Below are 26,907 nucleotides of genomic sequence, written 5' to 3' on the forward strand. Positions count from 1 at the left end.
TTCTCTCAGAGACCAAAATATTGATCGTCTTTTTCTAAAGCTAGAAATTTTTAAAAAGGCAAAAAATAACATGCTATCTTCTGACAGAATAAAAAATGTTAATTTAATTCCCTTCTCCTAAACTTTTTCATTTATATATGACTTATCTTCAAATGAAGACACCAGAAACCAGTATCTTACAGTATTCAATTATATTTTCCTTGCTATATATAGACGTATTAAAATAATATTGTTACTCACTTCAATTGTCTTGGCCAGTAACTGTGTGTGAGGAAAATTATACTTGTATACTTCATTAGCGACAGTGTTTATATCAATGGCAGCCACCACTTGTGCAGGTATACAGCTTTCTGTAATGATAAGTGGAATAACTTAAAAGGTAAAGTCCTTAACAACAATTTGTTCATCATAGAGAGAAGTCAAAAAAACAGAATTTTGTAGTACATTTCCTCACTTCCTCAATTATCTGGTCAGATCTCAGGTTGTCAGTGGACAACAAAGCCAGGAGGAGCTAGGCGCGAAGTAGAATATTTATGTGCCTCTGGTTCATCTCTCTCAACAGCATTCTCATGCTAAAAATAAGATTTAAATATTTTAGTCATTATCTCATATTTTCTTTCCTTCCTCCATTAAGATACACATTTATGAGTCGAATGGAAAGTTTTCCTAAATTAAAACAAACCAAAAACAGAAAAGTGAAGGACAGTAAGTTCCCTACATACCAACGAGTTCCATTCTGAGAGCACTTTCATAAGTCCAATTTGTTCGTAAGTCCAGCAAAGTTAGCCTAAGTACCCAACTAGCACAATCGGCTGTATAGTACTGTACTGTGATAGGTACTGTACTATAATACTTTTCACACAAATAATACATAACAAACAAACAAGTGCAAAAACTAAAGAAAACATTTTTAATCTTACAGTACAGTTTCCATTGTTGTTGCTTGGTGCCTCTTGGCAGTACCAGCTACATCACTGCTGCTTTTACACTTGCTTCAGGACATCCTCAGCTTGAAATAAAGATACTGTACTACTGCACTCTATACAGTACTGTACAGTAAAGTACACATAAGCAGAACCACTTGTAGAGGATGCACGCATGTGGCAGTGTACGCCAGACACGTGAACTAACTTATGGGATTCGACATGAGAACACACGTTCACATCTTTGAAAGTTCGCACCTTGAAGGTTCGTATGTAGGGGACTTACAATATATTCTTAAAAGCCACAACACTGGGCTTCCCTGGTGGCGCAGTGGTTGAGAGTCCGCCTGCCGATGCAGGGGACACGGGCTCATGCCCCGGTTTGGGAAGATCCCACGTGCCGCGGAGCGGCTGGGCCCATGAGCCATGGCTGCTGAGCCTGTGCGTCCGGAGCCTGGGCTCCTCAACAGGAGAGGCCACAACAGTGAGAGGTCCGCGTACCGCCAAAAAAAAAAAAAAAAAAAAAAAAAAGCCCCATCACTTGGAAATTTATAAATAAATTAACTAACATTTGTTCTTCAACTTCTAACGTGAACACAATGCTGCTTCCCAATACCACTGAAAATGCTTTTAGGTAAGTTTTGGTAAGTTTCAGGTAAGGTTGTTTTGTTTTGTTTTCAAATAGCTTTATTGACATGCAACTCACATATCACAAAATTCACCTGTTGTAAGTTTAGGTAAGTTTTTAAAGGAGATGAAAAATTAATTGGTGTCCAAACGTAAAAAGCTCACAGACTAAAAATTAAATATTTTGACAGAGAGAAGGTGAGAAGAGCAAGAGAAATAATTACAAGGGCATGTCTTCCTTCACTGCCCATCTGTCTTGCTGCTAAAGAAACGTATTTTTTCATAACGCTTTCAGATTCAGAAAATTTTGTCATAGTCTTTAAATGGCAGTCAAAATTTCAACCATGTAAACGTAGCTGCTGTTATATTTTGCAATTATCACCCTCTTTGCACTTCTTCCCCAAACACATACAAACCCAATTATGTGTAAACCCTGTCCCAAATCAGTAGAAAATGTGAAGAGTTTTTAAAATAAAAGTATTTGAGACATCTTAGGAAAATCATCAGAGAAAATGTTACAAAATTACATAGTAACTCCAAATAGCTATTTCTTTAATAACCATTTCTGTTCATAGTTAAATTAGGCAGCCCAAATATCAAAAAATGAAAAAGAAAAATATTAGGATGTGAGGAGCTAGGCTTCATGCAGCAGGCACCTGGAAATAAAACCCAGATCTCAGAAGATGGGGCAAGGAGGGAAGCTCACACACATTCAGGAAACAATCACAACCCTACACTGAGGCCTACAAAAGATAATGCCAGAGAGAAAACAGGGGACGAATGTGTCTAAGTAAATATTTACTTCATGTATACTACTAGCTAGGCTCGAGACCCTGGGCTAGGATCAGTTATCTTCTGGGTACCCTGCTGCCTTGTATGTAGGTCACTGGAACTTCAAGGTCCAGTTAGTAATATCATAGGCAGCTGCCCCTAAGTGAGTTTAAATTCAATAACTAGTTTACTTGCCTTTGTATAAAGTCAATTTAAGTTCTAAATTATATCTCTGTCAAAGGCATCAGAGGGAGCTTGAAACATAAATCAAGGTTTTTAAACAAACTACAAAAAATTAGTATATAAGGATCAATTTGCAAAATCACACACCTTATAATCCAGGTCAAGAACTATACAACTACTAATCATTGTAAGAGAGCTCAGAATTAAATAACTTCACTGAGCCATGCTACTGTTCTGCTAAGTAAGACATGCTGCAATTAGCATGGTGCTTGTCTTTCTGTTATATATACAGCAAGCTGGGATTGCCTGGAGTTGGCTGATGTGATTTTTCTCCTTTTTCGGGATGACTGAAAATCCACAGGGATGTGCCAGATCTCTACTATAGTCAATAATTAATTTTATGTTCTCGTATTAAGTGCCTGGAAGACATAAAAACTGATAAAACTCAACTGCCAAATGAGTGTTTTATGTGGTGATGAAAGAACTGATGAACCGAAAATTCTTTCTCAGGAAACAATAGATTTTTTTTTTTTTTTTTTTTTTTTTTTTTTTTTTTTATGCGTTACGCGGGCCTCTCACTGTTGTGGCCTCTCCCGTTGCGGAGGACAGGCTCCGGACGCGCAGGCTCAGCGGCCATGGCTCACGGGCCCAGCCGCTCCGCGGCATGTGGGATCTTCCCAGACCGGGGCACGAACCCGTGTCCCCTGCATCGGCAGGCGGACTCTCAACCACTGCGCCACCAGGGAAGCCCAACAATAGATTTTTAAAGTCAATAAACAAGTGCACTGTTTGCACATATTTTAGACTGTTATAAAATAGGATCTACCGCATGACCTAATAAGTTATTTCCATGACGAAAAATAAACATACTAAGCCCTTACTGACACTAATTCAACCTGCCTTTTCAAAACAGATTGTTTTGGGGTATGAGTGTGTAACCAAGGAAAAAGTTGAACTTATAAATAACACTCTTAAAATCAAGCCTTTCAATGCTATCAAAATCTTAAATTGAGCTCCAAAGACAAGTTGCTTTGATATTTCTTACTGTACACTTTAAATCTATAGCCTCCAAAAATCTTTGTTAAGCTGTACACACAGATTTTGAAAATGTTTAACTAAAAATAACCAAAAAAATATAATTCAACAGATTTTTGCCTAAGTGAGCTCTGTCACTTAACTGATCCAGGAGTGGTAATTCTCAAAGGGGAGAGAGAATTGGGGAAATGGGATCCATAGGATCTTCTGGGGAAGTAGAAGGAGAGGATGGGTTTTCAACACTTTGATCTATTGCTTTACCTGGATTTTATTCATGGTATTTCAGTTATTATTCTGGACTGCATATTTATCAACAAGAAGCATAGATACTAAGACATTCCAGTTAGAGAAATGCAACACTGGGGGCTTCCCTGGCGGTGCAGTGGTTGAGAATCTGCCTACCAATGCAGGGGGCACGGGTTCGAGCCCTGGTCTGGGAAGATCCCACAGGCTGAGGAGCAACTAGGCCCGTGAGCCACAACTACTGAGCCTGCACGTCTGAAGCCTGTGCTCCGCAACAGGAGAGGCCGCGATAGTGAAAGGCCCACACACCGCAATGAAGAGTGGCCCCCGCTTGCCTCAACTAGAGAAAGCCCTCACACAGAAACGAAGACCCAACACAGCCATAAATAAATAAATAAATAAATAAAAATTTTAAAAAATAGAAAAAAGAAATGCAACATAAATGATTTTAAAGGATTGTCAGATCAGATCTACAAGGAAAGTTTAAAGGGTATCATACTCCCATTTATATGAGATCTAAACTAAAATTTAGCAGATTTAATTATGTCAAGAGAGACTTCTAGGTGAAATGCTAGAAATGTCACGGAAAATGGAGATTGGTTCAAGATGGCGTAGTAGAAGAATGTGCGCTCACCCCCTCTTGCAAGAGCACTGGAATCACAACTAACAGCTGAGCAATCATTGACAGGAAGACACTGGAATCACCAGAAAAGATACCCCACATCCACAGACAAAGGAGAAGCCACAATGAGACGGTAGGAGGGGCGCAACCACAATAAAATGAAATCGCATAACCACTGGGTGGACGACTTACAAACTGCAGAACAATTACACCACAGAAGTCCACCCACTGGAATGAAGGTTCTGAGCCCCACATCAGGCTTCCCAACCTGGGGGTCTGGCAACGGGAGGAGCAATTCCCAGAGAATCAGACTTTGAAGGCTAGCGGGATTTGACTGCAGGACTTCAACAGGACTGGGGGAAACAGAGACTCCACTCTTGGAGGGCACACACAAAGTAATGTGTGCACCAGGACACAGGGGGAAGAAGTAGTGACCCCATAGGAAACTAAACCAGACCTACCTGCTAGTGTTAGAGGGTCTCCTGCAGAGGCAGGGGTGCCTGTGGCTCACCGTGGGGACAAGTACTACTCTGGGAAGTACTCCTTGGTGTGAGCCCCCCCAGAGTCCACCATTTGCCCCACGAAAGAGCCAGGTAGGCTCCAGTGCTGGGCCGCCTCAGGCCAAACCACCAACAGGTAGGGAACCCAGCCCCACCCAGCCCCACCCATCAACAGACAAGCATATTAAAGTTTTACTGAGCTCTGCCCACCAGAGCAACACCCAGCTCTACCCACCACCAGTCCCTCCCATCAGGAAGCTTTCACAAGCCTCTTAGATAGCCTCATCCACCAGAAGGCAGAGAGCAGAAGCAAGAAGAACTACAATTCTTCAGCCTGTGGAATGAAAACCACAGTCACAGAAAGATAGACAAAATGAAAAGGCACAGGGCTATGTACCAGATGAATGACCAAGATAAAACCCCAGAAAAACAACAAAATGAAGTGGAGATAGGCAGCCTTCCAGAAAAAGAATTGAGAATAATGATAGTGACGATGATCCAGGACCTCAGAAAAAGAATAGAGGCAAAGATTGAGAAGATGCAAGAAATGTTTAACAAAGACCTAGAAGAATTAAAGAACAAACAAACAGAGATGAACAATACAGTAACTGAAATGAAAACTACACTAGAAGGGATCAATAGCAGAATAATTGAGGCAGGGACCTCCCTGGTGGCACAGTGGTTAAGAATCCACCTGCCAATGCAGGGGACACAGGTTCAAGTCCTGGTCCGGGAAGATCCCACATGCCACAGAGCAACGAAGCTCATGCGCCACAACTACTGAGCCTGTGCTCTAGAGCCTGCGAGCCACAACTACTGAGCCCATGTGCCATGACTACTGAAGCCCGTGCACTTAGAGCCAATACTCCACAACAAGAGAAGCCACCTCAATGAGAAGCCTGCGCACCGCAATGAAGAGTAGGTAGCCCCCGTTCGCCGCAACTAGAGAAAGCCCACGTGCAGCAACAAAGACCCAACATACCCAAAAATAAATAAATAAATGTTAAAAATTTTAAAAAAAGAATAACTGAGGCAGAAGAATGGATAAGTGACCTGGAAGACAGAATGGTGGAATTCACTGCTACAGAACAGAATAAAGAAAAAAGAATGAAAAGAATTGAAGACAGCCTAAGAGACCTCTGGGACAACATTAAGCTCACCAACATTTGCATTATAGGGGTCCCAGAAGAAGAGAGAGAAAAAGGACCCGAGAAAATATTTGAAGAGATTATAGTCAAAAACTTCCCTAACATGGGAAAGGAAATAGCCACCCAAGTCCAGGAAGTGCAGAGAGTCCCAGGCAGGATAAACCCGAAGAGAAACACCGAGACACGTAGCAATCAAATTGACAAAAATTAAAGACAAAGAAAAATTACTGAAAGCAACAAAGGAAAAATGACAAATAACATACAGGGGAACTCCCATAAGGTTAACAGCTGATTTCTCAGCAGAAACTCTACAAGCCAGAAGAGAGTGGCATGATAGATTTAAAGTGATGGAAGGGAAGAACCTACAACCAAGATTACTCTACCTGGCAAGGATCTCATTCAGATTCCATGGAGAAATCAAAAGCTTTACAGACAAGCAAAAGCTAACAGAATTCAGCACCACCAAACCAGCTTTACAGCAAACGCTAAAGGAACTTCTGTAAGTGGGGAAACACAAGGGAAGAAAACGACCTACAAAAACAAACCCAAAACAATTAATAAAATGGTAATAGGAACATATATATTGATAATTACCTGAAATGTGAATGGATTCAATATTCCAACCAAAAGACACAGGTTCGCTGAGTGGATACAAAAACAAAACCCGTATATATGTTGTCTACAAGGACCCACTTCAGACCTAGGGACACATGCAGACTGAAAGTGAGGGGATGGAAAAAGATATTCCATGCAAATGGAAATTAAAAGAAAGCTGGAGTAGCAATCCTCATCAGATAAAATAGACTTTAAAATAAAGAATGTTACAAGAGACAACGAAGGACACTACATAATGATCAAGAGATCAATCCAAGAAGAAGATATAACAATTATAAATATATATGCACCCAACATAGAAGCGCCTCAATACATAAGGCAAATGCTAATAGCCATAAAAGAGGAAATCAACAGTAACACAATAATAGTGGAGGACTTTAACACCTCACTTACACCAATGGACAGATCATCCAGACAAAAAATTAATAAGGAAACACAAGCTTTAAATGATACAATAGACCAAACAGATTTAATTGATATTTATAGGACATTCCATCTAAAAACAGCAATATTACACTTTCTTCTCAAGTGCACACGGAACATTCTCCAGGATAGATCACATCTTGGGTCACAAATCAAGCCTTGGTAAATTTAAGAAAATTGAAATCATATCATGCATCTTTTCCAACAACAGTGCTATGAGATTAGAAATAAATTACAGGTGAAAAACATAAAAAACATGAACACATGGAGGCTAAACAATATGTTACTAAATAACCAAGAGATCACGGAAGAAATCAAAGAGGAAATCAAAAAATACCTAGAGACAAATGACAATGAAAACATGACAATCCAAAACCTATGGGATGCAACAAAAGCAGTTCTATGAGGGAAGTTTATAGCAATACAATCCTACCTCAGCAAACAAGAAAAATCTCAAATAAAAAATCTAACCTTACACCTAAAGGAACTAGAGAAAGAAGAACAAACAAAACCCAAAGTTAGTAGAAGGAAAGAAATCATAAAGATCAGAGCAGAAATAAATGAAATAGAAACAAAGAAAACAATAGCAAAGATCAATAAAACTAAAAGCTGTTTATTTGAGAAGGTAAACAAAATTGATAAACCTTTAGCCAGACTGATCAAGAAAAAGAGGGAGAGGACTCAAATCAATAAAATTAGAAATGAAAAAGGAGAAATTACAACAGACACCACAGAAATACAAAGCATCATAAGAGACTACTACAAGTGACTCTATGCCAATAAAATGGACAACCTGGAAGAAATGAACACATTCTTAGAAAGGTATAACCTTCCAACACTGAACCAGGAAGAAACAGAAAACATGAACAGGCCAATCACAAGTAATGACATTGAAAGTGTGATTAAAAATCTTCCAACAAACAAAAGTCCAGGAACAGATGGCTTCACAGGTGAATTCTATCAAACATTTAGAGAAGAGCTAACACCCATCCTTCTCAAACTCTTCCAAAAAGCTGCAGAGGAAGGAACACTCCCAAACTCATTCTATGAGGCTGCCATCACCCTGATACCAAAACCAGACAAAGGTACTACAAAAAAAAGAAAATTAGAGACCAATATCACTGATGAATATAGATGCAAAAATTCTCAACAAAATACTAGCAAACAGAATCCAACAACACATTAAAAGGATCATACCTCATGATCAAGTGGGATTTATCCCAGGGATGCAAGGATTCTTCCATATATGCAAGTCAATTGATGTGATACACCATATTAACAAATTGAAGAATAAAAGCCATATGATCATCTCAATAGATGCAGAAAAAGCTTTTGACAAAATTCAACACCCATTTATGACAAAAACACTCCAGAAAGTTGGCATAGAGGGAACCTACCTCAACATAATAAAGGCCATATATGACAAACCCACAGCAAACATCATTCTCAATGGTGAAAAACTGAAAGCATTTCCTCTAAGATCGGGAACAAGACAAGGACGTCCACTCTCGCCACTATTATTCAACATAGTTTTGGAAGTCCCAGCCATGGCAATCAGAGAAGAAAAAGAAATAAAAGGAATCTAAATTGGAAATGAAGAAGTAAAACTGTCACTGTTTGCAGATGACATGATACTATACATAGAGAATCCTAAAGATACTACCAGAAAACTACTAAAGCTAATCAATGAATTTAGTAAAGTTGCAGTATACAAAATTAATGCACAGAAATCTCTTGCATTCCTATACACTAACAAAGAAAGATGAGAAAGAGAAATGAAGGAAACAATCCCATTCACCACTGCTGCAACAAAAAGAATAAATTACCTAGGAATAAACTTACCTAAGGAGGTAAAAGACCTGTACTCAGAATACTGTAAGACACTGATGAAAGAAATCAACAATGATATAAACAGATGGAGAGACATACCATGTTCTTCGACTGGAAAAATCAATAATGTGCAAATGACTATCCTACCCAAAGCAATCTACAGATTCAATGCAATCCCTATCAAATTACCAATAGCATTTTTTTACAGAACTGGAACAAAAAAAATCTTAAAATTTGTATGGAGACACAAAAGACCCTGAATAGCCAAAGCAATCTTAAGGAAAAAAAAACAGAGCTGGAGGAATCAGACTCCCTGACTTCAGACTATACTACAAAGCTACAGTAATCAAGACAGTATAGTACTGGCACAAAAACAGAAATATAGATCAACAGAACAGGATAGAAAGCCCAGAGATAACTCACGCACCTATCGTCATCCAATCTATGAGAAAGGAGGCAAGGATATACAATGGAGAAAAGACAGTCTCTTCATTAAGCGGTGCTGTGAAAACTGGACAACTACATGTCAAAGAATGAAATTAGAACACTCCCTAACACTATACACAAAAATAAACTCAAAATGGATTAAAGACCTAAATGTAAGACCAGACACTATAAACCTCTTAGAGGAAAATATAGTAAGAACACTCTTTGACATAAATCACAGCAAGATCTTTTTTGACCCACCTCCTAGAGCAATGGAAGTTAAAAACAAAAATAAACAAATGGGACCTAATGAAACTTAAAAGCTTTTGCACAGCAAAAGAAACTATAAACAAGACAAAAAGACAACCTCAGAATGGGAAAAAAATATTTGCAAACGAATCAATGGACAAAGGATTAACCTCCAAAATATATAAACAGTTCATGCAGCTCAATATTAAAAAAAAAAACAACCCAATCAAAAAATGGGCAGAAGACCTAAATAGACATTTCTTCAAAGAAGACATACAGAGGGCCAAGAGGCACATGAAAAGCTGCTCAACATCACTAATTATTAGAGAAATGAAAATCAAAACTACAATGAGGTATCAGCTCACACCAGTTAGAATGGGCATCATCAGAAAATCTACAAACAACAAATGCTGGAGAGGGTGTGGAGAAAAGGGAACCCTCTTGCACTGTTGGTGTGAATGTAAATTGATACAGTCAGTATGGAGGTTCCTTAAAAAACTAAAAATAGAATTACCATATGACCCAGCAATCCCACTACTGGGCATATACCCAGAGAAAACCATAATTCAAAAAGACACATGCACCCCAATGTTCACTGCAGCTCTATTTACAATAGCCAGGTCATAGAAGCAACCTAAATGCCCATCAACAGACAAATGGATAAAGAAGCTGTCATACATATATACAATGGAATATTACTCAGCCATATAAAGGAATGAAATTGGATCATTTGTAGAGATGTGGATGGACCTAGAGACTGTCATACAGAGTGAAGTCAGAAAGAGAAAAACAAATATCATATATTAACACATATATGTGGAATCTAGAAAAATGGTACAGATGAACGGGTTTGCAAGGCAGAAACAGAGACAGATTTAGAGAACAAACATATGGACACCAAGCGGGAAAAGTTGGGGGGGGGGTATACTACAAAGCAACAGTAATCAAGACAGTATGGTACTGGCACAAAAACAGAAAGATAGATCAGTGGAACAGGATAGAAAGCCCAGAGATAAACCCACGCACATATGGACACCTTATCTTTGATAAAGGAGGCAGGAATGTACAGTGGAGAAAGGACAGCCTCTTCAATAAATGGTGCTAGGAAAACTGGACAGGTACATGTAAAAGTATGAGATTAGATCACTCCCTAACACCATACACAAAAATAAGCTCAAAATGGATTAAAGACCTAAATGTAAGGCCAGAAACTATCAAACTCTTAGAGGAAAACATAGGAAGAACACTCTATGACATAAATCACAGCAAGATCCTTTCTGACCCACCTCCTAGAGTAATGGAAATAAAAACAAAAATAAACAAATGGGACCTAATGAAACTTCAAAGCTTTTGCACAGCAAAGGAAACCATAATCAAGACCAAAAGACAACCCTCAGAATGCGAGAAAACATTTGCAAATGAAGCAACTGACAAAGGATTAATCTTCAAAATTTACAAGCAGCTCATGCAGCTCAATAACAAAAAAACAAACAACCCCATCCAAAAATGGGCAGAAGACCTAAACAGACATTTCTCAAAAGAAGATATACAGAATGACAACAAACACATGAAAGAATGCTCAACATCATTAATCATTAGAGAAATGCAAATCAAAACTACAATGAGATATCATCTCACACCAGTCAGCATGGCCATCATCAAAAAATCTAGAAACAATTAATGCTGGAGAGGGTGTGGAGAAAAGGGGACACTCTTGCACTGCTGGTGGGAATGTGAATTGGTTCAGCCACTATGGAGAACAGTATGGAGGTTCCTTAAAAAACTACAAATAGAATTACCATATGACCCAGCAATCCCACTACTGGGCATATACCCTGAGAAAACCAAAATTCTAAAAGAGTCATGTACCAAAATGTTCATTGCAGCTCTATTTACAATAGCCCGGAGATGGAAACAACCTAAGCGCCCATCATCGGATGAATGGATAAAGAAGATGTGGCACATATACACAATGGAATATTACTCAGCCTTAAAAAGAAATGAAATTGAGCTATTTGTAATGAGATGGATAGACCTAGAGTCTGTCATACAGAGTGAAGTAAGTCAGAAAGAAAAAGACAAATACCGTATGCTAACATATATATATGGAATTTAAGGGAAAAAAATGTCATGAAGAACCTAGGGGTAAGACAGGAATAAAGACGCAGACCTACTGGAGAACGGACTTGAGGATATGGGGAGGGGGAAGGGTGAGTTTTGACAGGGTGAGAGAGAGTCATGGACATATACACACTAACAAACGTAGTAAGGTAGATAGCTAGGGGGAAGCAGCCGCAAGGCACAGGGATATTAGCTCGGGGCTTTGTGACAGCCTGGAGGGGTGGGATGGGGAGAGTGGGAGGGAGGGAGACGCAAGAGGGAAGACATATGGGAACATATGTATATGTATAGCTGATTCACTTTGTTATAAAGCAGAAACTAACACACTATTGTAAAGCAATTATACCCCAATAAAGATGTTAAAAAAAAAATATATCGTATTCTCAGTGGGGAGAAAGACTATAAACAAACAATAAACAAAATAGCATGTGGCAGATGGTAAAGGATGCTACGGAGAAAAACAAAGCAGGGAAGAGGGGTAGTGGCATTGCGTGTATGTGTGTGTGTGTGTGTGTGTGTGTGTGTGTGTGTATTTTTCCCCCCTACTGTTTCACACGTATGACTCTCCCTTCCTCTCCACTTAGAGTCATGGTATCCAACCCCTCCAGACAGCTGCTGGAGCACCTAGATCCCAGGTCCACAGCCTGGTGCTTCATCGGAGTGCAGACACTGCCGAGAAACAGCAACCTGAGGATGAGAGCCAAGCCCCGACCCCCCGGCAGTGTTGCCGGAGGAAGCAAGAGCGGGAGATTCGGGGGCGACACGGAACACGCAGCTCAGGGCCCAGGAGACTGATGAAACAGGACAGAGATGGGGCGGTACAGGCGAAGACGGAGAGGAAGGACGGAATTATAAATACGGCTTGAACGTAGAGCCTATGGAATTTGCTGATGTGAGTGAAAGAGAAGACACAGAGATGACTCCAAGACCTAGGGCTGGGCCCCTGGAAGAAGGGGGATGCCTGTCACTGGGATGAGGAAGGCCGCAAGGGCGGCACGTTTGGGAGGAGTAAGGAGAACAGGAGCTCAGTTTCGCACATCTTTAGAACAAAACGGGGATAACGGGAACACTAATACATCCCGCCACGTAGAAAAACTACAGAGAGGCTTACTTTAGACTTGGTCAAAGCTGTCGATATAATCAGACAGCCCTAGCCCTTCTCATTCACCGGCATCTCCCCGCATCGGGGCCCTCTTGTTGCCCATCAGGCATTTCCCAAGACAGCTGAGGAACGCCATTACACAGGGTGCTAACGGTGCTCCCCTTTTTCGCTAAAAAAAAAAAAAGCACACCCCGCTCATATGTGTGAGGAAGTGCTGTTTTAAGCCAAACAGCGTCTTTTTTGCAGGGCTTCTCAACATCTGGGATACATTAATGCGTCCTGAGAATGATTCAAGGGCCAAAGTCATGAGAAGTTTTCTGAACTTACTTAACCATCAAGGCACACCGATTAATTCCTCAGAAGACTGGTGCATAGGATATCAGCCAGGAAGTGGCAACTAATCCAAGAACTCATTTTAATCCTTATTTCGCTTGGCTGGTATTATCCGATCAGTCCTTAGATCCCCTCCTCTCTCTATTTTCATGGCACAATGTTCTCTTGGTTCTACTTCTTGCTCTCTAGTTTTCCTGCTCAGTTTCTCTCCTTGACTATTACAGTAAGTCCCCTACATACAAATCCTCAAGTTGCGAACCTTCAAACACGTGAATGTGCGTTCCCATGTCCGATCACATAAGTTAGTTCACATGTCCGGCGTACACTGTCACGCGCGTGCGTCCTCTACAAGTGGCTGTGCTTTTGTGTACTTTACAGTACTGTATAGAGTACAGTAGTACAGTATCTTTATTTCAAGCCCAGGATGTCCGGAAGCAAGCGTAAAAGTAGAGGTGATGTAGCTGATACTGCTAGGAAGCGCCAAGCGATAACAATGGAAACTGTACTGTAAGATTAAAAATGTTTTCTTTATCTTTTGCGTTTGTTCTTTATGTATTATTAGTGTGAAAAGTATTATAAACCTATTATAGTACTATATAGCCGATTGTGTTAGTTCGGTACTTAGGCTACCTTTGTTGGACTTAACGAACATGCTCTAGGAACCGAACTCGTTCGTATGTAGGGAACTTCCTGTATTTATCTGCCAAGCCACAAAAAAACAGCACCCTCGGTGTTCCATCTTGTTGGTCCTCTTCTCTGTACACTCGCATATACAAAGAAATAAATCCCCGTCTCCAGTCCTCTCTCCCTCAGCCCAAAATGCACAATTTCCATGAGTCCCAAGGAAAACTCAAACTATGTAACTCTGAAATGGAACCTATTATTTCTCCCCAACCTTGACTGTACCATCTGTTAAATCATCCAAGTCAGAAATCTGGGTACCTAACATCCCAATAACTACCAGGTTTTGCTGCCTTTCAGATATTGTATATCTTGTGAGTAAAAGTCTTCTCCATTTATTGGCTCTGCCTACACTCATCATCTCTCAACAATCACCTCCTAACTGACCACCTTGCCTCTAATCACCTCACCCCTCCTGTGGTCATAGGGCAAAATTTCTAGAACATAACCCCAACAGGTTCATTAACCTTCCTTCACTAATCAGACTTAGAAGATAAAAATCCAAGCACCTTATCAGGTTATACATGGCATTTCATGATTTGGTAACTTGTAAACACCTTCTACTGTCTTGGAGCATTTATATTGCAATAATATCTTAATACTTGTATGCATCCACATAGACCATGCTATTTCATGCCTGTGTGTCTGTACAGAATTCTCCTTTTGTCTGGTACATATTTTCCCTTTTTTATTCTCTGGAAAACTCCCAATCATCTTTCAAAATCCTGCTTGGTAAAAATATCATAACAAAATTGAACCACAAACGCCAATTATAAAAAAGAATATACCAATGGAAACATACACAAGCCACAAAATTAATACAAATAACAAGCATATGAAAATGTTCAACTTCCTAAGTAACATCATCAGTACTATTTATATATTATGTACCAGGAACCATACTAGCTCTATGCATACATTGTTTCATTAAATCCTAACAAGCCTATAAAGTTAGTATTGTTATCCCAACTTTATCAATAAGGGAATCCAACACAACTACGAGAAAAAAGCTAGTTACAATTAATGTGGGAATAAGAAAAGGAACTAAGATTTACTGAGTACCCACGTTATTTTTCATTCATCAACTGTTTCATTTTACATTCATAATACCCTGTGAGGAGGTATTATATCCATCTCACATACAGGGTACCTGGGCCCAGAAAGTTGAATAATTTTCCAATATTTAGACCGCTAGTATGTGGCAGACCTGTCTTATTCCTAAATAATGGCATTAATTTTATCGCTCAAAGAAACACACAGAGTATTTCAGAAAACACTGGGACAGGTGCCACGAAAACGAACATGAAGTGGATCCAGGCTAGGAAATCTGTTCTCTAGTAGAGAAGGTAAGCTTCCTAGGGAGTCAACAGGGCAAAACGGAATATTCCACTCTCTTCAATGCCCTTCTCTTTTACTCTTCATTTTCATTCCGTATCATCTATAGTAGCTGTAAATGATTCTTTCCTTCACCGACTTATGCCTGTATAATTCAAATCTAGTCTGAAAGCTCTCTGACAACTTCAAACATTTCATAATCAGCTTCTTCTAAAGGCCATTTTTAACAACATGTAATAACTTTCTATAACGTTATGACTTCTGAGAATAGTGGCCCACATTGACTGAGCACTTCCTGTGTTCCAAGCTCTATTTACTGCTTTATTTTTATTCATTCATAATCCCCTTCGAGGTAGGTGTTATTATTATCCTCTTATAGAAGAGGACACTGAGGCACCGAAAGCTTCATTCTTCCCCAAGGCCACACAGCTAGGAAGCCCTTCTGACAACAGAACTGCGCTCCTAATGAGAGGCCTCTCCTTGAGCCGCTCCTCCTTGAGGCCGCTCCTACATAAACACTGTCCACTGTTACTCTCCCATGGAGACAAATAACAATGACTTAAGACCAAGCTGCTGTAAAAACAAGCTATCCAATTTCAAATGATTGGACACTACCAAATGACTGCCAGAAAGGGTTTATGTACCAAATATTAAAAAGAATGATTTGCAAAATTTTAAAAAACTATAATGCCTGAAGGATTCCTGAAAGCAGTCGGCAAAGTTAATGTAAAATGGGAGGCATTTACTGCTGTGTCCTCCAAGTTAGTGGTTTCTATTCACTCTAAACTCCTCCCCTATCCTATCCTTTTGCTCTCTTCAGTGGACTTCTCAGTTGACTTCTCTAACTGGCTAATTTGGGAAGAATAAACTGGCCAGGGCTGCTCAGAACCCCCCTCCTCTTGGGAATGCACTACCCACAGGGAACACACATTCTGCTTACTTCTCCAGCCGTGCCCGGAAGGTAAGCTGCCGATTTCTCTGGTTGAACATGAGCTGACCCACTTGGCCTCTTCTCACTAAGCTACATGCTCCAACTCAGCCTTTATTCGTAATAAAAATCATATAGATTTTGACTTCCTATTTGCCTTATTCTTCTGTTTTGTTTCTGTTTTTGTTCAGAATTAAGAAGAGGGGTACTATTTATTGAGCTCCCTAAAAAACCCAATAGATACGTCCTAACACAGAGTAAACTGGTCATCTATTCATTAACATGGGAGAAGTAATTTGGTGTGTGGAATATAGTACCGTAAGTCCGCTACATACGAACGAGTTCCATTCCGAGAGCACATTTGTAAGTCTAATTTGTTAATAAGTCCAGCAAAGTTAGCCTACGTACCCACCTAACACAATCGGCCATATGGTACCATACTGTAATAGGTTTATAATACTTTTCACACAAATAATACATAACAAACAAACACAAAAAATAAAGAAAACATTTTTAATCTTACAGTACAGTTTCCATTGTTATTGCTCGGCGCTTCTTAGCAGTACCAGCTACAACGCCGCTGCTTTTACGCTTGCTTCCACACTTGCTTCCAGACATCCTGGGCCCGAAATAAAGATACTGTACTACTGTACTCTATACAGTCCTGTACAGTAAAGCGCACAAACGCACAGCCACTTGTAGAGGATGCACGCACGTGACAGTGTACGCCAGAGACGTGAACTAACTTACCTGATTGGACATGTGAATGCAAGCTTGCACCTTTGAAGGTTTGCAGGTTGGGGACTTACTGTAATAAATACTCTGCAGTGAAGTATGCATTCATTTTTCATCACATAAAAGAAAGGTAATTCTGTCATCCAATGGAAAGTTGGGATGCTCCTCTTTGAATACAAAAAAATTCATTCTACATATTTCTTCCTTGTATTTCAAGTTCAGAGAAAAAACAATCTAGTAACTCCCACAGATACCAAACAACAAATGATACACATTTTTAAACGGGACACATTTTTGCCGTGCTTTACTTTAAATCTGACAGTAAGTCATACAGGAATAACTGTGGGAAAACAGGCATAAAGAGGACATTTTTACAACCTCAAAGGATAAATATAAAAGAAAAGAAATTAAGCAGTTCAAATTTCAGCCCCTTACAACTGGTGTTTCAAAACTACCCCTGGTGACATTCAGCTCTACATTTCATCATAATGTACTTATCCCATTCAGTTATAAGCACACCAAATCACAAAGTAGTTTGGTAGAATCCCAAGCTGGAATATAAGTCATTGAGAAATAAAGACAAAAGAGATTCAGAAAATGAATAAGTATGACAGGCCTATCCTTTTAACAGAAAATATTAAGGCTGGGTAACTCTTACTAAATATGAATAAGTGTTATGTGGCTAAAACTCAAAACCAACACCTTGAAAGACCTTTCAAAATTATTTGGGAGGGCAAGACGTTTTGCTTTTAAGGCTGTCCCAATAGTTGACTAGATATACAATAGTAATCAGCTAGAGCTTTCCTTTATTCACCACCTTAAACCACATTTTACTCTTTCTCTGACATTATATTTTATGAGAAAAGCAGATTCTTATTTGCTAACCATTCATATCTGCAGGTGTCCTTGCAGGTTCCACTGCTATTTAACTCATGAAACTACTACTTCCACTACTTTCTGAAAAATGTTTTCACTTGGAAGATTCTCTAGCCAAAACTCTACAGGCTATGCAGGCATAAATAATATCAAAGTGGTAATAAGTGGTCCCTGTACAGGGGCAAATATGTATTAAAGAATGCAATGACATTTACTATGCTTGTGGCCATCTAGAATCTTTGCCTACGTTTCCTGTTGTTCAAAATTTTGCCACTTTACGAGTCCCTTCTTCCCAAAACTGAAGTCAGAACTCACTCTCCCAGCTTTCTTAGTCTGGCAATGGGATCAATGGCCACCAACCAACTGCATTCTCACATAACTCCAATTCAGAAATAGCAATGTAAGAAAGCAAATGAGAAAACTCATCTTTTTTGGTAAGACAGGTGGTAAAGATGCCCCTTTCAGGGCAAAAGTGTGACAGTACTTCTCACCTCCAGTCCCCAGCATTACTGGAGGAAGCTGTGATGTCAGTGTGAGGACTCGTGGGGCCGGTGCCCGGAATGTGGTTCGAGTGGTGCCCCCATTCTCTTAACCTGTTTGTTGGGTGTCCTGTAAATTCTGTGGGCTTCCAAATGCCCTTTAAAAATTTTTTTTCTGCTGATGTTAGCTAGAGAGTGGATTCTGTGGTTTGCAACTACGAATTTTGTATCATACAAAAATTTGGACTAAGCAAACTATGCTTTTACCAACGTGACGGTAGAGTGAATACCAATTCAACAATAAACTCAATAGTCTGCTACAGAGAAACCTGTCCCAAGTGTGCTTCTGTGCTAGAGGTGGTGCAGGAACAAAGAAAAATTCCACAGAACGAGGACTAAGTCAACACATGGACATGCAGATATCAAATAAAGTTAAAAGAAACTTAGAAGATACAGAAGCATCTATGTAGTTACTGCAACAATACAGTAGCATACTGCATATACAGCTAAGGATGAAAAATGTTTACTGATGTATTAAAAGGTCCATTGGGTTTGAAGCAAATCTGTCATGCTGCCAAAGAAATTAAATATACCTTTGATAACTACTAGAATTCAGTTATGTGAGAGGAAATATTTATAAATCATATACCTCATAAAAGATCAACATCCAGACTATATACAGAACTCACACAACAGAACAACAAAAAAGACCCAATTCCAAGATGAGCAGAGGACTTAGACATTTCTCCAAAGAAGATACACAAATGGCGAATGAGCACATGAAAACATGTTCAACTTCCTTAGTTATTAGGGAAAATGGAAATCAAAGCACAATGGGAAATAGAATTACCATATGACCCAGCAATCCCACTACTTGGCATATACCCTGAGAAAACCAAAATTCAAAAAGAGTCATGTACCAAAATGTTCATTGCAGCTCTATTTACAATAGCCAGGACATGGAAACAACCTAAGCACCCATCATCGGATGAATGGATAAAGAAGATGTGGCACATATACACAATGGAATATTACTCAGCCTTAAAAAGAAATGAAATTGAGCTATTTGTAATGAGATGGATAGACCTAGAATCTGTCATACAGAGTGAAGTAAGTCAGAAAGAAAAAGACAAATACCGTATGCTAACACATATATATGGAATTTAAGGGAAAAAAATGTTATGAAGAACCTAGGGGTAAGATAGGAATAAAGACGCAGACCTACTGGAGAACGGACTTAAGGATATGGGGAGGGGGAAGGGTGAGTTTTGACAGGGCGAGAGAGAGTCATGGACATATACACACTAACAAACGTAGTAAGGTAGATAGCTGGGGGGAAGCAGCCGCAAGGCACAGGGATATTAGCTCGGTGCTTTGTGACAGCCTGGAAGGGTGGGATGGGGAGAGTGGGAGGGAGGGAGACGCAAGAGGGAAGACATATGGGAACATATGTATATGTATAGCTGATTCACTTTGCTGTAAAGCAGAAACTAACACACCATTGTAAAGCAATTATACCCCAATAAAGATGTTTAAAAAAAAAAAAAAAAAAAAAGCACAATGGGATATTTTTTCACACCCATTAGGATGACTATTATCAAAAAAAATAGAAAAAGGGAATAACAAGTCAAGAATGTAGAAATAAAGAAATTGGAAACTTCATGCATTGCCCTTGGGAATATAAAATTGTGCGGCCACTAAAGAAGACAATTTAGTGGTTCTTCAAAAAGTTAAACACAGAGCTACCATATGATCCAGCAATTCTACTCCTCGGTATATATTCAAAAGAACTAAAAACAGGGACTCAGATACACACATATAAACCAATGTTCACAGCAGTATTATTCACAATAGCCAACGGGTGGAAACAACCCATGGGTCCATCAACAGATGAATGGGTAAGCAAAATATGGTATATGCATATAATGGAAAATTATTCAACCATAAAAAGGAATGAAGTACTGATACATACTACAACATGGATGAACCTTGAAAACATCACACTAAGTGAAATAAGCCAGACACAAAAGGACAAATATTGTATATTGCAGTTATATAAGGTACCCAGTAAAGACAAATTGGTAGAGACAAAGCAGAATAGTGGTTACCGGGGGCTGGGGGAGAGGAGATGGGGAGTTGTTATTTAGAGAATAGAGTTCCTGTTTTGGGGATGATGAAAAAGTTCTGGAAACAGACAATAGTGATGATTGTACAACACTGTGAATGTAGTACTTAGGCTACCAAATACACTTAAAAATGGTTAAAATGGCACATTTTGTTATGCATATTTTACTGCAGAAAAAATTCAGTCATAAACCTTATCTGGGAATTTGCCAAAGTTTAAATTCAGTATTATTCCTGTTGGCTGCTTCTTATTATTTAAGATATAGATTCAATTAGTGGATCTAACTAGAAAAATGGCAACGTAGATAGCATGGTTAAGAGGTCGGATTAAGAGACCTAGGTTACAGGGACTTCCCTGGTGGTCCAGTGGTTAAGACTCTGGCTTCAACTAAGATCCCACATGCCACGTGGGCAAAAAATTTAAAAACTTTTTTTAATTAAAAAAAAAAAGAGAGACCTAAGTTATAATACTGCCTCTACCATTAACTAGCTTATTACATACTTAAAACAGGGCCTGACATAATTGTTGCAGTTAATCGGCATCGTTATTAGTTTGTATTATTATATAAAAAACCCCATGGAAAACAGCAATGCATTTTATTACAGAAAAATTTTAAACTTTGGCACATCAAATAAATGAACATTGGGGCTTCCCTGGTGGCGCAGTGGTTGAGAGTCCGCCTGCCGATGCAGGGGACGCGGGTTCGTGCCCCGGTCCGGGAGGATCCCACATGCCGCGGAGCGGCTGGGCACGTGAGACACGGCCGCTGGGCCTGCGCGTCCGGAGCCTGTGCTCCGCGACGGGAGAGGCCACAACAGTGAGAGGCCCGCGTAACCCAAAAATAATAATAATAAAATAAATGAACATTGGAAGAGAAGCGTGCAGGGTGATTAAGACGCAATATCCCTAATACGTACGTCGACCTCAAACCAAAAGATGAGAGAGAGCCCAGGTAGAGAGGCAGCAGGAAGGCTACTCTGGATCACAGGGTCAGTCAAGGCAGGCTCCTCTGAACGAAGCCATGGAAGATGGAATGCAGCTGCAGTGGAAAAGTCTACAGTTAAAGCACTCTGGGGGGAGACAACAGCAAAAGCAAAGGCCAGAACGTAACAGGAACTTTGAGAGTTTGAGAAACACAGAGAAAGGAGACCTGCAAGCCTGGAAAAGAGAAGCAGGGGAGAGATAAGGTTGAAGAGGTGGACAGAAGCCAGATCTCACAGGCCTACTAAGAAGAGGGGGCTGTGATTCTAACCTCAGAGGGAAACCACTGAAGCAGAGTGACACGATCCAGTTTACTGGGTAAGAGATCACTTTGTTGCTATGTGGAGAAAGGATGGAGTAGGAAAGCAGAGTGGAAGCAGTTGGGAAGGAAGCAGGGAAGCAGCTGGGAAACTAGTTTTAGTAATTTAAGTGAAAGATGATATAGCTTAGATTCGAGATGGTAGCAGTAGTAATAGAAATATGTGTACAAATTCAGGTTGCATTGGCTAGTACGAGGGAAAATATCTAACTAATTAACCCCCCAAAAGATGCAGATTAAAATTATACAATTTCCCCTATCAAATTCACAAAGGTTAAAAATGGATAATACAAACCCTGAGGAATATGTAGTTTGAGGAGACACTCAGAAACCTCTGAGAAGCAATTTGCTACGTTATCAAAAGTCTTTAAAAATTCTCATAATTTTTGACTTAGTACCTAGCACACAGTCTTTTATTAATTAATTTGACTTCTAGAAAACACACTAAAGAGAAAAATCAAGGTTTATGCTGAATAATTAATTGCAGCACATTTATACTTGCAAAAAAATGGGGGGAAATATCAAACATTCAACACTTAAGGAGTAGCTGAATTATAGCTTGTGATAAAGCACTACATAACCATTAAAATCATGTTCATTAAGGGGTTTCAAGATATGGAGAAAATGCTGACATTATACAATCCTAGAAAATTAACTAAGAGAGCAAATAAAGTTTTGTTTTGTTTTCCTACTGGGAAATTTTGGTATGTGAACTGAACATAGAGAGCCATCAAATAATTGGTAGGCAAGAAAAATTTAATAATCACTAACCACTTCTAGGATCAAAATTCAATAATATATGCTCAGAAAATGTATGTGCTCAACTCATTACATACTGTCCGTGTCTTACGGTATTGGTCTCTTGTTATCTTTGGTACTAAAAAAAAGGAAGCAGGTAAGTTTCAGTTTTGCGGTTGTCATAGTAATTTAAGAATAAACATGTGTGTTCCAAATCTATTTGTCACTCTATACCTCCAGTGCCTAGCACAGTACCTGGAACATAAGAGGAGCTCAATAAATATTTTTGAGTGAATGTCACTGAAAATAAACCTTGCAGTTCCAACTTAGGACCAAAGAAATTTTAAAACCTCAACATGGAAAAGATACATAAAATCCTGACAATATTTTATAATATTGTGAGTGGCTACAAGGTACCAGGCAATATTAAAGGTTTTACCCACTTTTTCTTTAATCCTCATAATTCTCCATCTCTGAATTACTTTTCACGTTGTGAAACCAGGAAACAGGCTCAAAAATGTTAAGGTCACACTGCAACTAAGTTAGAACTCAGGGCTTCTGGCGCCTAAATGTACCCAGACATGAAGTAACAAGACAAGATGTTTCTTTTCAATGATCAGAACTGACCGGGATTTTCCTCCAGGCTTCCCCTACAGTTCTGCTGAGTGTTCACTAACTTCTATGTGGCACTGTCGTTATCCCGTTGAAGATTCGTCCCTCACCTGCAGAACCCAGCCCAGTGACCTCCCCTCCCCCGCTGTGACCTCCTCGAGGGTGGAGGACCTAGTTTCCACGCCGCTGGTGACAGCCATACCGAATTGGGGATTGGCACAGGGCAGGGGGCTCACCCCTCCCCCTTTGGCGGTACCGTTTTGGTTTGACTTTACATCCAAGCCTTGCGGATCTGGACTCACAAACTGGGTCCTGGCAGGTGCCCCGCCCGCCCTTCGGACCAGGCTCGTGGCTGGAGGGAGGGAGTCTCCGCCCTGCGGCTGGGGCGCCGAGCCGACGGTTTCTATGACAACCGAGCAACTCCCCCGCGCGCGCGCACACACACACACACACACACACACACACACACACACACACACAGAGTTTCCCCTGCAGTCTCCGCCCCTAGTGTCTCGCCGCTCCGCCCCTCCCAGGAGCCCGAGCTCTGACCGCCAACAACGCGCGAGGGAGGAGGCGCCCTGTGCCCTCTTACCTCTCAGCGCCTGGTGCATACCCCCAATGCCGCTGTACAGCTCCAGGACCCGCAGGGGCTCCATCCCACCCCGCCGCCGCCGCCGCCGCCTCGGAACTAGGCCTGCCGGTCCCGTGGCTCCTCCTTCCCCCCGGCAGCGCCGCTTCCTCGCCTTTGGTTCCGCCGCTTTTCAGTACCACCCCCCCACCCCCACCCCCGCGCCGCGCCCTCCTCTTAAAAGCTCAGGCTCACGGCTTCACAGGACAGCGCGGGGCCCGGGGCTGGCAGAGATTAGCAGGTGGACAAAGGGCAGAAAGCACCAAGGCCTTCCAAGTGAATGGCAGCCACTCCTTGGCCTGATTTACGCTCCATCTTCCTTTTAAGGTGTATTCAGGAGCCTTGGGAGGGATAAAGAAAATCTGGGGCTCAGTAGAGGGGCGAAATCTGCCTTTGCCTCAAAGTGAATTAACACGGGTTAGAATCCAGAAAAACTTATTTTTCAGGCATGCTGCTTTTCTGTCCCTTGGAAGCCTAAAGCGTCCAAACCTTTCTTCCATTAGCCTTGAGCACGTACCGCGTGCCTGGTGTTGGGCCTTAGCTTGAGTGATGGAGATACATCAGCCTCTCGCCCAGAGAACGTGCCAGAGTTACAAGTGCAGAAGTCAGCACACGTGCCCCAGAGATCTGGTGTGAACTAACACAGAGGACGCCTGCTTAATTGTTAGCGAGGTTCATTCTGTTTTAGCTTGGAAAATACCCCCAAGATTGGATATGCTGTTCATAAAACTATTTAAGTTACCAAATGCAAGTACATGTGCCTGACGCACAGTGAGGCCAAATGATACTGAAACGTCTGAGTTGGGAGCAGAGAAAGGTTTATTGCAGGGTGAATCAAGAATAGGTAGCTCGTGCTCAAAAACCCAGGACTCTCCAGAGGATTGTAGCAAAGCCTTTGTAAGGGCCAGGTGAGGGAGGGGTGTCCCAGGGTATGTGGTCAGCTCGTGCACAGTTCTCTGATTGGTTGATGGTGATCAATCCTTAGGTGCCAGAAGGTCTGGAGCTAATGCTCTTGATCATCAAGTAGTTAATTTCTTCCATTTGGTAGTGGTTTTAGCATCTGAAAGACTCAGGAAATATGCATCAGACACAAATTATCTGGGTACTTCAGAGAGGAACTAAAGCAGAAGCTATGGGGGAGGGGGTCTGTCCCAGGAAGGCCCCATAGTGTCCTGCTCGGTTACAATTATGGCCCTCCAAGTGCTAGGGCCTTGCTTCTCCAAGATGATCCACTGACCAAATTGTTAGAAGCTGGATTGCAAACTAAGAAAACGTGGTCATACCCAGGAGAAGAAATGGTCTCATTGTGAACTGTTTTTCTATTGTTCCAGTTACCACCACACGTTCACATTTTTTTTTTGGCCTCTTGGCATGTGGGACCTTAGTTCCCCAACCAGGATTCAAACCCAGGCCCCCTGCACTGGAAGCACAGAGTCTTAACCACTGGACCACCGGGGAAGTCCCACACACGTTCACTTTTGTTAGGAGAAATTGTGGAGTACCACTTGTAATAATAACTGATAGAAACATTCACATGTGCTAATGTAATGCTGTTAACAAATAAAAGTATGCCTACTGTGTCTCCATCATGGAACTGACTGATCCATTTTGATGTGTCCTGTGAAATTTTTTAACAGTAAATGTGTATTGGCCTTTGAATGTTTTTTTTTGTTTTTTGTTTTGGGGGGTTTCTTTTGGCTGCATTGGGTCTTTGTTGCTGCGCACGGCTTTTTCTAGTTGTGGTGAGCGGGGGCTACTCTTTGTTGCGGTGCATGGGCTTCAGCAGTTGTGGCATGTGGGCTCAGCAATTGTGGGGCACAGACTTAGTCGCTCCGGGCATGTGGGATCTTCCCAGACCAGGGCTCGAACCCATGTCTCCTGCATAGACAGGCGGATTCTTAACCACTGTGCCACTGGGGAAGTCCCTGAATGTTTTTTTATTGGTCACTTATTTCAGATAAGAGGGGTGGTGTGTAGAAAGATACCAGAGAAGGGAGTCTTAACCCTGGCGTTGCCAGTAACCAGTTGTGTGCCTTGGCGGTGAGCCTGGTTTCCTCATCTGTAAAAGAAAGCACGAGAAAGAAGGGGAAATGATTGCTGAGGGCCCTGTGGCTCTAAGATTCTGAGGCTGAATTAGTATTTGAAAACATGAGTCCTGATTGGGCTACATGTTAATTACCAGCTCAAATTGAAATGATCTTGAAAGAAGACATTTTAAAAATCTGCTTTAAGCAAATATGCTTTTAAACCAATTAAGCCTATAGAAATCATACACACGCTAACATCATGTATATAATGCATGAAACAAAAATTTTTTAATATTTATTGCATAATATTAGTACCATAAATATATATCAGGACATACAACTCTGAATTATTTAAGGGCTCATTGTATAAGTTGAAATCTAATGATGTTTTATTCTTCCTCTCCTGCCTGTCACTGATCATTAATATTTAACAAAATTAAACATAGCCTGCCAAATGCTTAAAATACTTATTGCAACCATCTTTGAGTTTCCATGATGGCCATCCTTTTTTTTTTTTTAACTTATTTATTTATTTTTGGTTGCGTTGGGTCCTCGGTGCTGTGCATGGGCTTTCTCTAGTAGTGGCGAGCGGGAGCTACTCTTTGTTGAGGTGCGCGGGCTTCTCATTGCTGTGGCTTCTCTTGTTGCAGAGCCCAGACTCAAGAAGTGCAGGCTTCAGTAGCTGTGGCACGTGGGCTCAGTAGTTGTGGCTCACGGGCCTAGTTGCTCTGCAGCATGTGGGATCCTCCCAGACCAGGGCTCGAACCCATGCCCCCTGCATTAGCAGGCAGATTCTCAACCACTGCGCTACCAGGGAAGCCCCATGATAGATTTTTTTTTGCTGAAAAGCATAGAAACCACGCAGTGTGCCTTATAGCTTTGCCATTTCCAAGGACTCAGTCATAGATTTTGACCTGGATTTTTCTCTTTGAGGCTCTTTCTGAAATTTCAAATCAAACAATGTTTTGCAGCAAATTTTAAAGATTACATTTTAATTAAATTAAAAACAGTGAGATTCTCTATCTTTAAAACTGCTTTCGTATGCTCATGGAAAGTTAGAGCAGGAAGGAACCTTAAGGACTATTTGGTCCAGTGTTTTTTCCAACTAGTTTTAGATGCAGAATATTTTGTTCAAACAAAATCTCATTTAGAATCAGGGCAGGGACTTCCCTGGCAGTCAAGTGGTTAAGACTCTGCGCTTCCACTGAAGGGAGTTCGGGGTTCGATCTCTGGTCAGGGAAGTAAGATCCCACATGCCACGTGGCACGGGCAAAAAATTTAAAAAAGAAAAA

General features: G+C 40.7%; 1 protein-coding gene across 3 annotated transcripts in view; it reads right to left on the bottom strand.

The window, feature by feature from the left end:
- Window positions 1-23,697, bottom strand: part of TRDMT1 (tRNA aspartic acid methyltransferase 1) — a 49,897-nt gene extending 26,200 nt beyond the window's left edge. For 2 of the 3 annotated variants that reach the window (XM_065870901.1, XM_065870900.1), the window contains exons 1-2: window positions 23,553-23,616; window positions 241-350 (exon numbers count right to left, since the gene is read on the bottom strand). In XM_065870901.1, coding sequence (XP_065726973.1) covers window positions 241-350; window positions 23,553-23,616 — 174 coding nt within the window. Of the gene's footprint in view, window positions 1-240; window positions 351-23,552 lie in introns of all 3 variants that reach the window. The other variant, XM_065870899.1, reaches the window with a different exon arrangement.
- Between the last annotated feature and the right edge of the window lie 3,210 nt (window positions 23,698-26,907).

This window comes from Phocoena phocoena, chromosome 2 (assembly GCF_963924675.1).
Source record: "Phocoena phocoena chromosome 2, mPhoPho1.1, whole genome shotgun sequence".
Classification (NCBI taxonomy): domain Eukaryota; kingdom Metazoa; phylum Chordata; class Mammalia; order Artiodactyla; family Phocoenidae; genus Phocoena; species Phocoena phocoena.